General features: G+C 40.7%; 1 protein-coding gene across 1 annotated transcript in view; it reads left to right on the top strand.

Moving 5' to 3' along the window:
- Positions 1-15,021, top strand: part of ptprz1a (protein tyrosine phosphatase receptor type Z1a) — a 55,674-nt gene that overhangs the window by 17,251 nt on the left and 23,402 nt on the right. Inside the window, exons 2-4 of the mRNA XM_076272842.1 lie at positions 9,375-9,446; positions 14,064-14,243; positions 14,759-14,910. Of these exons, the coding sequence (XP_076128957.1) occupies positions 9,375-9,446; positions 14,064-14,243; positions 14,759-14,910 (404 nt within the window). The remainder of the gene's footprint in view (positions 1-9,374; positions 9,447-14,063; positions 14,244-14,758; positions 14,911-15,021) is intronic.

A 15,021-nucleotide genomic window follows, 5' to 3' on the forward strand; every position in this document is an offset into this window, starting at 1 on the left:
TTCCGACAAGACTGTAGGCTACAGTAGTTTACCGCAGAGAACGTCTAAGGGTAGGATGATTTCTGCATGACATGTAATTCCCATTTCCTCTTGAAGCCGAAATAAATCTGAGAATGTTTATCGGACATGCTTGTTTTTTACTGCAGGTAGGCTACGTTAATCCTATCAATAGCAGAACGTAGGTAAAATAATGTTACCGTTAGCATGGTTGAGTGATGGAGGCCAATTTGATTATTGATGTATTTGTAGAAAACCATAAATGCGTTTATAGGCTACCAAGCAAATCGATAACAGCACTAATTGTATCTTTCGACTGTCATCTCATTTGCTTATGACCATAACCTAGGCTACTAACAGGAGCTAAGTGAGTTAGCCACAACACGTTCGCTACGTGATGGTTTTTTAATGGAAATATAGGCTACCTGAAAGATAACCTGTCTATGATGTAGTGCTGCCGCGATTAGTCGACTTAGTCGACCTAATCGACCATGAAAATTAGTCGACGGCAATTTTTTTAGTCGAAGAGTCGTTTTACTATTGACCGCCTATTTATTTTTGGTCTCACACGGCTGTAATGTTATATTAACTCTATGTTATTAACTCTTGAAAAGTACAATGACTGTCTTTGGATGTTAAACAGGCTACTAAGACGTTGGCATGTTTTAAACCCCACTATGCACGCAAGTGTTAACGCCAGCAGCAAAGCTGCGTGCCTGCCTGCTTTCAGCGCAATTAATTATTAGGCAGAGCTAAGTGGGGGGAGCTAAGCTAGTTACGCTAGTCCAGACTCTGACTAATACACAAATCCGGCGAAACACGGAAGTAAAGCAGCGCCGCCATTACTGCGTTGCCTTGCTGCTAAGGAAGTAGCAAAATAATGTGTTGGTCCCGTAGGCGGCTGTAGCAGACGTTAGCTGTAGATGCGAAATCTTCTTCTTTTTCTTAATTTTTATTTAGTACGTATGCTGTTCAGTGATGCCGGGAAAAGCGTGTTGTGTGGTCGGCTGTTTTAACAACAGTAGGAATATACAGACCTAGAATTAAACCGTTTGTGAAATTCACAAACCTTTGTTGCACATTGAGTGCCCATGTTTACAGGCTTACGGATTACACAGAGTTCCTTGTCGAGTGGAGGACCAAGATGTGCGTTAAAAGTGGATGAAATACATACGATTAATAAAATAATCCTGAATACCTGTAAGAACATGTATTTTACTGCTACAAGTGGTCGTGGCTAATAGTTATTTGCAACTTCTGAAGCTTGTGAACATATTAGCAACACAGCTACTAATGATAGCATTCGGTTTATTGTTGTCATTAATTAATACACGTCTTAATACATTATGTTGTCAATAAATTACCTTAATCGGTAAGTTTTGGCCACTGCCTGACATCATCTACCCAATGTTCCCTTTCACCTGACATTTTTTCATGAGCAGGATCTCCTATTTGATATTCTCTGACAGGATGCTTTCATTGAAAAGCCATTAGCAAGTGTCACACCGTCACACTCCGCAGGCACGCAGTAATGGCGGCAGGCAAGATGGCAGCGCCCATAAAGTTCGCGGCGGATTGGTGTATATAGTAGCCTATTGTGGAAATTGAAATAAATGAAGTGAAGTATCTCACGTTGACAACGCAACGGCGTGTCATTACTGTAATTCATTCATACAAAAAAAACGTTAAACCGAACATGCCGCCGCCCGTGATATCAACAATCAAGGTGCGCGTCATTTCCCATGGTCAATAAGTCACGACGCATATTTTGTTAGCGTTCAAGCCAACTGATAAAGTGAAGTAACCTATGTGGTAAGACGCGCAAAGTGCCTGTAGCCTACTTGTTTTGAACATGCTGATGTTAGGCTCATTTGCAAAGTCCTCAACTCCTGTCGCCTTTCAAAGTCCAGCGTTTCTCAAACTATGGGCCGCGCGGACCAGCACCGGCCGTAACGTGGACATTGCTGGTCCGGAGCCGCGGAGTGAAATTATTCCCGGGGCTTCGTCTGATAATGTGCTGCGCAATTGATCAAGGAACCGCGGACCGACAGAAAAAGAAAACAAACTTTTCTGCAATCAGTATGAATTACTTGCTAATTTGGTGTCATCAAACATAGAGGCATACAATTAAATGGTGGTATGAGCGTTCATTTAATGCGCGAGAGAAACTGAAACCACTTGATAACGTTGGTAGCAAATCTCCAATTCAACCTATTGGAAAGCTATTTAATTATGAAACTACATTTAATAGAACAATGTGGATTTATGCAACTTCCATAAAAACAGAGCACAGACTATAATACACTCTAGAGTATTGTATAGTCAAATTTGAATAACGTGGCCAAAAGCTTGTGGCATAATTAAATATGTCTTTCCATTTGCCTACCAGTATATGATGCTTGCATGAGGGAAACATCCCAAAACGATGACACCCATATAATTGCTGTTGTTTTGAGAAGTATTTATCATGCAACCATGCAAAAGCAATGGAACTATTCTAATTATATTTTACATTAGTAAAGCAGTCCTCTGATGTGCATGTTTTCAAACTTTTTGTGAACAATGTTAGCACTTTAAACACTGGCTGCTTTGAAGTGCATGTATAACAATATAGCATAACAATAATAATTTTGATGTGATATAATGATAATTTGATGGGGGGTGGGTTCATGTAGGTGGGCCCTATGACCCCAAAGTATGCCATGACCGGGCCTCAGGTCAAAGAAGTTGTCTATGTCGATGGCAACACTGGCATACAAATAAAGTCTATCAAAGGTCTGACATTACTGTAGATCTGAAGGTAGCATTTTAAATGGGTGTTTTTTTTTCAATACATAATGTTTTTGAACAGTTTACTTACAGTAATACAGCTTCTAACAAAAGTAGGGTGATATATATTTTACGTTTTCCCTTTAGTTGAGTTCAAAATAAAACGTACACAACAAAATAACAAACACTTGATTTAAAAAAAAATAGTCGTTTAGATTAGTCGACTAATCGAAAAATTAGTCGAAAGATTAGTCGTTAGAAAATTAGTCGTTAGTGGCAGCACTACTATGATGCACCCTAAACACCGGGCTGGGACATTTCTGCTCAAGGTCTCAAAAAGCATCTGAGTTAACGTTCATTCCCAAACACCCATATAGGCTACTTCAATCCTCTATTTTCAAAGGCCTAAGGAAGCCTAAGGAAGAGCATGGCTCAAAGTAAAGTAACTGAAACTACATAAATTCGCCAAAGTGAATAATTTGTGTCAACTCGCCGCAATGTAGATTTATTAACGCACCCGTGATGATCTACATCTCCATTTAAACCAGATGTTTTAGAGCGCACGTTGAGATGTATTCAGGGCAGGGCTGTACCTACACATTTGTTGCACGTGCTACAAAAATCATTCTTTGCGATGGATGATTTAGTACCAACCGGTCAGATACAGTTTTGCCTATGGCTATTCCGTGAGACTGAGGCGCTTTTTGTTTGTTCGAAGTGCGTGTTTAGGGTGTGAGAGGGGAGTCGATGTGCTTTGATTCCAGCTTGGTAGTTGTAGTCTATGCGATTAAAAAACACGTGTGTGTGAAGTATCCAAACAATGATAACGCTTTCATTATGGCTGCTTTAGCCACAGACCTTGAGCTACTGTACAGTGGGTTGGGTTCCATTTAGAAGTGTCCACTTCATTCGCCCTTTCCGTGATTCACAGCTACGTGAAATGAATTACTACTGATATGCAAAACTATTAACTTTTCGCCAAGAGGTGGCAGCTTGATACTGTAAGGTGTAAGCCATTGGTTCCAACGGAGATTTTATTTGGGTCGCCAGCATAGCCTGACAATTTGTGTTGTGTAATAGGCCTAGCATAGGGCCTACCTATAGCTTATAGTTTGTTAACAGTCACGGTTTTGTCAAAACTCCCTCTATGCATTTTTGCATTTAGAATAGCTCTAAAACCGGGGGGCGAACACGTCGCAGGGGGGGCGCCAGTGCGTGGATATCTCAATCGCAAAATTAAACAATATTTCTATCGGGCGCCTTACATGGACTAGGCTGGGTGAAAATCAAAAGATTGCGTCAAAAGATTGAGCTTAACCATGGACCTCATGGTTGGAAAATGCAAGGGAACATGAATCAGCATATTATTTGCACAAACAATAACGGACAGTATAGCTCTTCAACTTTGCCCGTTAAAAAGTCTCGCAACGCATTTCATGAAGGCCCTTTTGGACATGTCAGTTATTTGCACCACTGGGTAAAACGGCATTTTGTTTTAGACTACAGACTACTGGTATTTAATTTGTGCATTGACAATAAAGCTGAATATCATTTGAACTAGATGACTAAACTTATGCATATGTAGAAGAAGAAACATTCACAAAAATCCATGACATGACCTCTCTTCTTGATAGCTGTTGAAAACTGCATGGAACTGACAGGGATTGTTTTGTTTAATAATAAATAAATAAATACATTATGCTGCTACCTTTTGCTTTTCCCAAATACAATGTAGCCTACAGGTGTACCTTTCATCAGTCCAGTTGCAATGGATGGACTGTGATGAACTGCCCTACTTGTGATTGTTTAGAGATTTTAAAGTTTTTATAACAATGTTACAGATTTTTTGGCCCAGAAACAAATCTATTCACCTTTGCAGCGTCAGTAGGCTACTTTGTGTGCGGAATGTGTGCAAACACACATTCCAAACAAGCATACGCAAAAGTTTCAAGAGTGGGAGATGGAGTAGAAGATGGAGACAAATTCATTAATATGATTTATTTTCGCGGAATGGATGTGCAGGACTGAGCGGCGGTCATATTTTGTACCGCTACGCGGTACATCTAGTTTGCTAAGCTTTACAAACATGTCTGTGCCCTCAATATGTGTGTGTGTGTGTGTATGTGTGTGTGTGTGTGTGTGAGAGTGTGTGTGTGTGTGTGTGTGTTGTTTGGTGCCTCTTTGATCACCTGCAATCGCTTGGCATTACACAGGAAACCAGACCCCTTTCAGCAGCAGCGGTTCTAGCAGCACTGCAGGGCCAGCCTACTGATTGGATGAAACCCAATATCTTAGGTTTACATGAAAGAGGCCCAAGCAGCCTGTTCCTAAGATGGGCGGTGTTCTAGTGTTACCCAGTACTCCTCCTGGGTTAAGATCCCTTCAGCTTGGTCCCTGCCACTGCTTAAAGAGGCACTAGAGATTGTTTAAAAACATAGTGAGACCTAATCTTGCATCAAAAACATGACAGTTAGCACTATTTGCATTTGGTGATAAATTGAACCAAATCTTGTTGTAAATGCTTACATTTTTTTAAAATCATAATGAAAGTGTTTAAATCACAAAACGATGGTGTAATGAGTGTTTAAATCACAAAACTATGGTGTAATGAAAGTGTTTAAATCACATAACGATGGTGTAATGAGTGTTTAAATCACAAAACTAGGGTGTAATGAGTGTTTAAATCACAAAACTAGGGTGTAATGAGTGTTTAAATCACAAAACTAGTGTAATGAAAGTGTTTAAATCACAAAACGATGGTGTAATGAGTGTTTAAATCACAAAACTAGGGTGTAATGAAAGTGTTTAAATCACAAAACTAGGGTGTAATGAGTGTTTAAATCACAAAACTAGGGTGTAATGACAGTGTTTAAATCACAAAACTAGGGTGTAATGAGTGTTTAAATCACAAAACTAGGGTGTAATGAAAGTGTTTAAATCACAAAACTAGGGTGTAATGAAAGTGTTTAAATCTCAAAACTAGGGTGTAATGAGTGTTTAAATCACAAAACTAGGGTGTAATGAAAGGGGTTGGGTGGATGGAGCAGAGCCAGTGGCAGGTATGGAGCCTATTTCTCCCTCTCATGACCATATATACCTTTCAGGTGAATTTGAGGAAGCTTGTCTTAAAGCATGTCTTTAAAAAACTCTTTAAAGTAATGCCATTTTAATGTGACATTTCAGGAAATTAAATGATCGGTGTTGCTGAGACTTCTTGAAACTTGAGCAAAATGTTAATCTTTTGGGATTCATCAGCATTTCTAACAGACACAGGGAGTAACAGACTTAGCCTCTGCACCTCTTTCTCCTAAGGCTAGGTATAATCGCTGACTGATAAGTGTCTGCATCATTGTTTACGTGTACAAAAACTTTATGATGTTTGCTCAGGTGGGGTAGTCAATATGAGACTTCAAAGCTGAACTAACATGTTTCCCACCAGGTGCATTTCTGAAGATAATGTCGTGTAATGTAGACAAAAGCCAGACAAAGCTATAGTAAGCTGACTCCAAGATGTAGTCCTCCATCGATACTGAATAGTGAAGAGCAGCTTTCTGTGTCCATCTCCCAGCAGGGAAACATATCCTCACCTCTTGAACTGGCATTGCAAATGGAAAAGGTTTTCATGTCATGGCTATTGTGCTTTACATCTTTCTCACTGATCCTAGAAGAGAAGAAACCCCATTTACCAATTGCACGTTAGTGTTGAAGGACGGCAGATAGCATCACAAAAATAAATGAAGTGGTAAATAAATGAAGAAAAAAAACAGGGATCCACATGGAAACAAATAAAAGCGCTGTGAAGTTGAACTAACACTGATGTGTGTGATCTCTCAAGGAAGTAAGGCACAAAGATGTTTGGCCAGTAATGAATATGAACATTTGCAATCAGATGACTCAGATCATGTTTTTGTTTAATGATTATCATGGAGTAGGCCAATAGGCTAGATGATTTTACTATAATGCCACTTAAGACCTCTAAGAAGGTTATGATCACCCATCACTCACCCTCACCCATGAGCCACCCTATCATAAAAGCTTGACAAAAATAGTGGTGTTTTGTTTTTGAAAAGAAGGGTTCAAGTTCACGTCTGAGTTTCCTTGGAACATTGGTCCATTAAAACAAGTGCATGATCAATGCAGCTCCACACCCAGTTAAGTGGTTCGGTTAACCTCTCCCTGGGGCTATTTATTAAGGCAGTACGGTATTACCTCTCTTCCCTATCTCCTTTGTCAGCTATTGTTGTAAGTCAAGTCAAGTCAAGTTTATTTATATAGCGCATTTCATACACAGAGGTCATTCAATGTGCTTTACATAAACAAGCAAACAGTAATAGCAAATAAAAGCATCGAGAGGAAATAGTCATAGAATAGTTTAAAGGGTAAAGATCATGATAAAAAAGAAAACATAACATTATTTAAAAATAAAGAATAATTAAAAAGACTAAATAAAAGACACAAGGTAGAATAATTTTAAAGGCATTTAAAAAGGCATCAGAATTTTAACTCGCAGAAAGCATCTGAGAACAGTTTGGTCTAGATTTAAAACAACAATTAGGGCATTTTTGATGTCATCCGAATGTTGGTTCCAGAGCAGAGCTGCATAGCAGCTAAAAGCTGCTTCACCATGTTTAGTTCTAACAGCAGGTTTTACTAACAGGTTTTTCTCCTGAGACCTGAGAGGACGAGAATTTGTGTACTACTGAAGCATGTCTGATAGGCATTTAGGACATGCTCCATTTACTGATTTATAAACAAGCAGTAGGCCTAGTGCTTTAAAGTCAATTTTGTGACTTACTGGAAGCCAGTACAGCAGGGCTATTCAATTAGTTTGTAATGGGGGCCAGTTCATGAAAAGCATCACAACTGAGGGGCCGGAGAAATGCGGCTTGAAATATGAGTAATCACATTAACAGCTGTATATACAATGAATTACAACAACAGCAATATGGGTGTTCAAATGTTGTATTTTGTACATGCATAACAACATCATTGGCTGGTTGATGGTGGCTAATATGGAATGAAATCTGTGATAACAGATAACACAAATGGAATCTGTGCTTTGCACAGTAACTGCTAGGTCCAAGATTTCCAGTGAGTACAAACAGGATTCAAACACTGTTCAGGTGAATTAAATGTGTAATCAGTCGCATATGTAGCTCTTCTGACTTATTCATGGGTTTCATCAGGTCCCTTTCCACAGGTGTATCAAAGCACCATGCAGCCTGCATTGATAATCAAGGTGCTTGATTTTATACACCTGTGGAAAGGGACCTGATGAAACCCATGAATAGGCCTACTTGTTACATTTGACGTTCCCACCATTTTTGAGATGACCGTGACCCCTAGATTTTTTTTAGCAGTGGGGGCAGGCCAGTCATAATAGCCTAATAATAATAACACGGGGGTCCGGGGGTGTCTCCCCCGGGATTTTTTTTTTAATTTTCTGGTTGCTAATCACGCTATTTTAACATGTTTTGAGAGGGACAGGCCCATATTTTTTCTGACGCACCTCACGTTACCCCATGCATCAAACCAAATGTCACTGCTTGAATAAATGAAACACATAGCCTACTGAACATGGGCATCGTCATAGTTCACGATGACAATGAAAACGTTTAGCCTACTTGGTTTCTGACAGAAATTACGTTTTGTGCCAACATATTGTAGAAACACAACCACGGCCTTTATTTGGTGAACGGAGGTGTAAATCATCTCCTTTACTTTCTTTATTATAAAGTCTACGATTCACTTTAACGTTTTGCCGTCGCCATTTACAAATATGCAATTTACCTTCGTTAGGCTATCATACTTTTTGCTTCGAATCGCAATTGAGTCCGCATTTAATGGAACATGCCACATGATTTCCAAGAGGCTTTTAGACAGGCTCATTTCAGACTTCGCTAGTCTATAATTGCATTTGTTTATGTTGTAAGACGTGAATAAATGAAGGACATCTGCAATAGCCAGGCTACTATATAGAAATACTTTGAAATTCCCTTTGAGTCGGATCTGCTCCACCTTTCCACCAAGTTTTGCAGAAATTGTGCCCGTGTTTTTTTGCGATATTGTTGACAGAAACTATTTGTGTGGTGCAACCTGTTAAATATTAGTAGATAAACTCCAACGTGCCAATTTAGGTTGAAACTAAACTATGGCACTTACGTTCAGCTTATAAATGTACACATGTAATGAATTGTAATGTAGCCTAACTTGTTCAATGGGCTGAGGTGCAGTGGCTGCAGGACTAAAGCGAGTGAGAGATGCAAGAATGGACAACAGCTCATGCGCTTGCTAGAGATTACATTTTTTTTAAAGGGCCAGTACAAATGACCTCGGGCCGCCAATTGAAGAGCCCTGCAGTACAGGGACTAAGAATTGTGGACAAATGTGGTCAGTTCTTTTTGAACCCCAGCTGCTGCATTTGTATCACCTGAAGCTGTTTGATAGTCTTTTGAGGAAGGCCTGTAAAAAGCCCATTGCAGTAGTCAACCCTGCTGGAGATAAATGCATTATGAGTTTTTCTAAATCATGTTTTATGTAAAAAATGAAATTACACACTCAATAAAACAGTTAAAAGAGTTATTAATAATATTTATTATGTTTTCCAGCTGACCTGGTGCAAGGATATGGCTTCAGATCACAGAACAAATTCACAGAGAACATAGACTGGTCTTATGCAGGTGAGTGTTTCATTTATATTCAATTCAAAGTGAAACTCAATTGTTTTTGAATGATGGGAGCAAATATCTGAAAGTGTTGTGATATTGTAATTAAACCATACTTCAAATCACTCCAGTAAAGGTGGAGTATTATTATTAGAAATATGATCAGGAGTTAAATGCCTATCATTATATAGCACAGGTCCTGAATCCTCCCCTCCCCTGATATTGAATTTTATACCAGCATATTATGATAGGTTCTTTTAATGCACACCTCTAGATGATAGAAACAGCAGTAAAATTGATAATTGTTAGGATAAGTCATTTGTCTTAAATGCCATTGTGAACTCACAAATTATACTTTAATAGAAGAAAAAGCAATGTATTTTAAAGTGTGCAGAGATACCATAGCATATTGTGTTTGACACAGATGTACAAACATTACAGTAAAAATGTCTTGATGGAGATAAGGGTTTTGAGTTTCAATGTTGTGATTATGTATCAAGCTCAGTGTCAGTATTTAAGAGTGAGTGCTAACAGCTTTATCTAGCAAAGGTGCTGAGTGGTGATGTGTTGGTGAAGAGTTATCCACATGCATCCATTCTGCGCTGAGAAGGTCTATCACTGAGGGAGTGTGTGTGTGTGTGTGTGTGTGTGTGTGTGTGTGTGTGTGTGTGTGCGCTGCGCTGAGAGGGTCTATCACTGAGGGAGGGTGTGTGTATGTGTGTGTGTGTGTGTCTGTGTGTGTGTGTGTGTGTGTGTGTGTGTGTGTGTGTGTGTGGGTGGCCGTGGAGAACTGAAAGGACCTGAAAGTGTCTGTGTGAGCTGCACTCCATTAGTGGGAATATTTTCATCCAATTGTGTCTCCATGTGCAATGTGTCCAGGGTGGGCTCACAGCAGAACGTTTTGTAGAGGTATGTGAGGTTGCTGGTATGATGTGTGCTTTGCTCAGTGCTACTTAGTTATTATGAGCGTCCTGTTATTGTGAGCATACCCCTCAGCCACTGCGTTCCTCCAAAGAACGCCATCTGGCCACCTACACACACTGCAACGTAGGACATCTCAGCATCTCAACATCTCAGCATTTCAGCTCTCCACCAAACCCTCATCATTTAAATTGAGCTAATATCCACTCAGTGCAAAATCCTTGACTTGACCCATCTTGTCCTTGTGTGCGTTTGTGTCAGGTGTAATTGCTACTGTGGTGAATTGATAGCATACATACATTTAACGGCAATGTCTGTAATATGTGATGAAATAAAAACGGCTGAAATTTGGATTGTTGTATTTTCTACCATGCCCAGTCATAGTAATCCTTTAAAATATCCTAGTTATTTCATACGTCCCTCTGTAAATAAGTTTAAATGAGACGATGTTAGCAGTGCTCAAGAGAGTTGAGAGAGTTTTGAGGCTGGCTTTTCAGAGTGAAGGCTGTGGAGAGAGTTTTGAGGCTGGCTTTTCAGAGTGAAGGCTGTTGAGAGAGTTTTGAGGCTTGCTTTTCAGAGTGAAGGCTGTTGAGAGAGTTTTGAGGCTGGCTTTTCAGAGCGAAGGCTGTGGAGAGAGTTGTGAGGCTGGATTTTCAGAGCGAAGGCTGTGGAGAGAGTTGTGAGGCTGGATTTTCAGAGTGAAGGCTGTGGAGAGAGTTTTGAGGGGGTGGAGCCATGTCCAGCAGAGTAAAGTGTTTATTTACATTTTTCTATACCCCCTCAGGAAATCAAAGTGCTATTATGGTCCAAACGGTGCTTGGTGGTGACATTCAAAAGCATTTTCTAAATATTTGCAGTTGCTAAACATATATCAGTCGCATAATATTAGCGAGATTAAATATTGGATAATTATTTACTGTGTTATGATGGTTTGTGACACACTCAATATTGTCACCATCAACCTCTGTCATTAAATGCAGAATCCATGACAATTATGCATCAGAAAATATCTGACACATTTTTCTTCTGTGTATTTCCCCAAAGTTCTGTAAGTACCATGGAGAATTTCCTGAGTCTTCAGGCAGCTCTTTTCAGAAAGTAGGCCAGATTTGGTGCTCGGCTCTTCGTTTGGCACACTGGTTAGTCACTGGTGTGATGCTTAGGGGTACCTTTTGCCAAGGCTGTTGCAAGAAATGTGCACATTAAAAGAGGATGTGTTATTTAGTACTATTATAAACTAGTAATGAAGGTGGAACATTCTAAAAGCTACTTTATAAAGAAATAACTAGATGATAGGAGGTGACCTGCCCCTTTCTTTCTTTCTTTCTTTCTTTTTTCTTTCTTTCTCACAGTCATTCATAAATTCCACTACTCCCTCCCTCCATGCCCCCCTCCTTCCCTCATTCAGTCTAACCTCCCTCAGCTTGCCTGCCCTTGCGTCACAACAAACCAAATCTGGGTGACACATGAGACTGGCACAACAAAAGGGGCATTATAGGGCCAGGCTGCCTGCAGACGGGCGGGCACAGGGTGGCAGATGGGGCATTGTTCCTAACCTGTGCTTTGAATGCCAATTCTACCCCTGTTCCTCTCTACCCTGGCCCTTCTCAATGATATTGAATGAGTTCTGCAATGAAATATTGACTGGCGTTCCAGTGCTACTGTAACTCTGTTGGCTTTATTAGGATGAGTCATGTGAGGTCAACTCTGCTGCGCGTCTGAAATGGATGTGTGAGTCAAATGAAGCCAATGTAGCACGGAACATGAGTCACGCCTCCTGGTCTTTAAGATATGTGAGATTTTTGTGGGGGGTGGGGGATGATGGAGTGGCCATCAGAGCTCGGCCAGGGGCTTGAGGTGTTTGTGGGGCTTGTGGCGTGCTGTCAGTTTTCCCTTCTCTAATTGGGGAGGAAATGTGACATCTGGAAAGGGCTTGCTTGTCATATTCTGTTCATTGCTGTGTGTGTGTGTGTGTGTGTGTGTGTGTGTGTGTGTGTGTGTGTGTGTGTGTGTGTGTGTGTGTGTGTGTGTGTGTGTGTGTGTGTGTGTGTGTGTGTGTGTGTTTAAAAAAGGCAGTGAGGCATGAGTAACTGAATTTCCATGTGAAAGAACACACTTCAGCATGAGAGCTGAGAGCGGCTACTTTAAAACCAGAGAGGAGGAGCAGGAGGACAGAGTGAGAGGAGAGGAGGAGGAGGAGGAGACAGACAGATGAAGAGAGGCCTTCTTTACGGACACTACTTCTGCACTTGATGATTTGACCCCTGTTTTGTAGAATGGTCACAGGTTACTTTTTCACCAGGTCAGCCTCAAGCTTATAAGCAGTTTTGTTTTTGAAAGGTCTTTTAGTTCTTACAGCCTAAATAAAGAGATTTTCACACTGATTCTCTGAAGAGAAATTACACACTTTAAATGTAAATCTAATATAACACAAGTACAACACTTCCTCTATACTGATACATGGTGCATGGTGACTTAAAAAAAAAGTTATATGTGACATCATACATTATGTGTATGTTTAAATTCTACTTTGGTATAAATGCTCTGGACATTTAGCTGTCCCTGTTCACGTAAGAGCTTACCTAGATGTTGTTGCTCATGCAGTATTCTAGGGTGGTTATGCCTACAGTGCTTATGCATTTCACTGATCCGGTGCATACCAGTGAGAGAGAGAAACTAAAGACAGAGTTCTTTTTTCAGTGAAGTGTATTAGAACTTGGAATGCAGAACTTTAATGTGTTTTGCTTTTAAATATCGTCATTAATATTTTAAATCAACATTTCTTGAGTGTTATGAATATGTGTGTGTCATTTGAAACTAATTAGAGATTTGATTTTGTGGTGTACCTTTTCATGTAGTATACTGACAGATGTGTGTGTTGCTTGGTGCAATTGTGGTGCAATGTTGTCTGGTTTTAGATGTATTGCCAATGGTAAAAAATAATTAATGTTGAGTGTCTTTCTCTTTCTCTGTCTATTTCCCTCCTACCCTCGTGCGCACGCACACACACACACACACACACACACACACACACAAACACACACATACACAGGCGCGCGCGCCCACGCACACTCACACGACACACACACACACACACACACACACACACACACACACACACACACACACACACACACACACACACACACACACACATACAGTACACAGGCAAGGTCTCTCACATCACCCTGCTCTTCAGAGAGCAGCTGGCACAGTGGCAGATAATGTATGTGTAATATCTAACATCACATCCCAGCCTCCTCTGCTTCACCCAACTGGAACTCTCTGAGGGCAATTGACATGCTAATGGCCTCGACCTAGAACTGAGAATGACCTCATTCATCTCAATTGTCTTTGGCTAAAGAAGCGTCCCTCGAGAGGACCCCCGGATTAAGCGTCCATTGTACCAGTAAATCTATCTAATAATGTACCTGTCATAGTGTGTGCGTTTGTTTGTGGATGTACAAGTGTGTATGTGAGTCTACGACTGTGTGTGGTTTAAGTACTTGAGTAACCATATCTGTTGCTGCTTTCAGTGTGTTGTTTTGTGATTTAAAGTAGTGATGAGGTGACTCCTGATACCCAGAACATTTATTTTGTTCGGGTTTTTACTTTTCCACTCTGCACTAACATTGCTTTCAACTTCTCTAAGTAGTTCATCGTGGCTCTCAGAACAAAACTGAAGTTACAATGCACATTCTTATGTTCCAGGAACTCTGAACCAAAACAACTGGGCAAAGAAGTACCCATCATGCAACAATGCCAAGCAGTCACCCATTAACATCGATGAGAGCTTGGCACAGGTCAAAGTTCAGTTCCAAAAGCTAAACCTTCAGGATTGGGATCAGATGACGTCCAGCAGGACAACCGTTAAGAACGACGGGAAGACTGGTACTAGCTGTTCTCTATTCAGTGCTTCCTAACATCTTCCCACGGGAAGACTGGTACTAGCTGTTCTCTATTCAGTGCTTCCTAACATCTTCCCACGGGAAGACTGGTACTAGCTGTTCTCTATTCAGTGCTTCCTCACCTCTTCCCACAAATCACTTGACAAAACAGATCCACAGAGGACCACATGGAGCCATTTGTCTAACATGTGAAGAGTGGTGTAGGGAGGGACAGTGTTACATAAGTCCTTGTTTACTAGTTCCAGTAAGATCCATCTACTCCCTTCCCATTCCTCCTTCTCTTTATCTTCTCTCCTCGTCTCTTCTGAATGAGGGCACAGACATGCCTGCTGTTTAGCCAGTCATCTGAAATGTGGCCACTGAAGAAATGTCTCCCCAGTCTCCATATTCCAATTACAGATGGTTTCATTTATTATTGTTCAAGCAGTTTTTCTCTGCTTGCCTTTCATATATTTGCCAAAATAGCTCAGCTGCACCATGCTCTCTCTATCCTTACAGTGGCCATAGAAGTTGATGGAAATTTCCTCATCAGTGGAGGAGGCCTGCGATCCACATTTAAAGTGGGGAGGATCACCTTCCACTGGGGCCTATGCAACGCCAGCTCAGACGGCTCAGAGCACAGTCTAAATGGCATCAAGTTTCCCCTGGAGGTACAGTACGCACACCCCCAGCCATGCACTGTATGGCTGTCAGATTAAGTTTCATCAGAGCACAGAGGAGCTTTAAGGTGCCAGGTGTGAGAGGTATTATACACTCTGCAC

Source organism: Alosa pseudoharengus, unplaced genomic scaffold, assembly GCF_046254945.1.
Source record: "Alosa pseudoharengus isolate Yale_2024_CS ecotype anadromous, Long Island Sound unplaced genomic scaffold, YU_APseudo_1.1 YU_APseudo_1.1_scf_10, whole genome shotgun sequence".
Classification (NCBI taxonomy): domain Eukaryota; kingdom Metazoa; phylum Chordata; class Actinopteri; order Clupeiformes; family Clupeidae; genus Alosa; species Alosa pseudoharengus.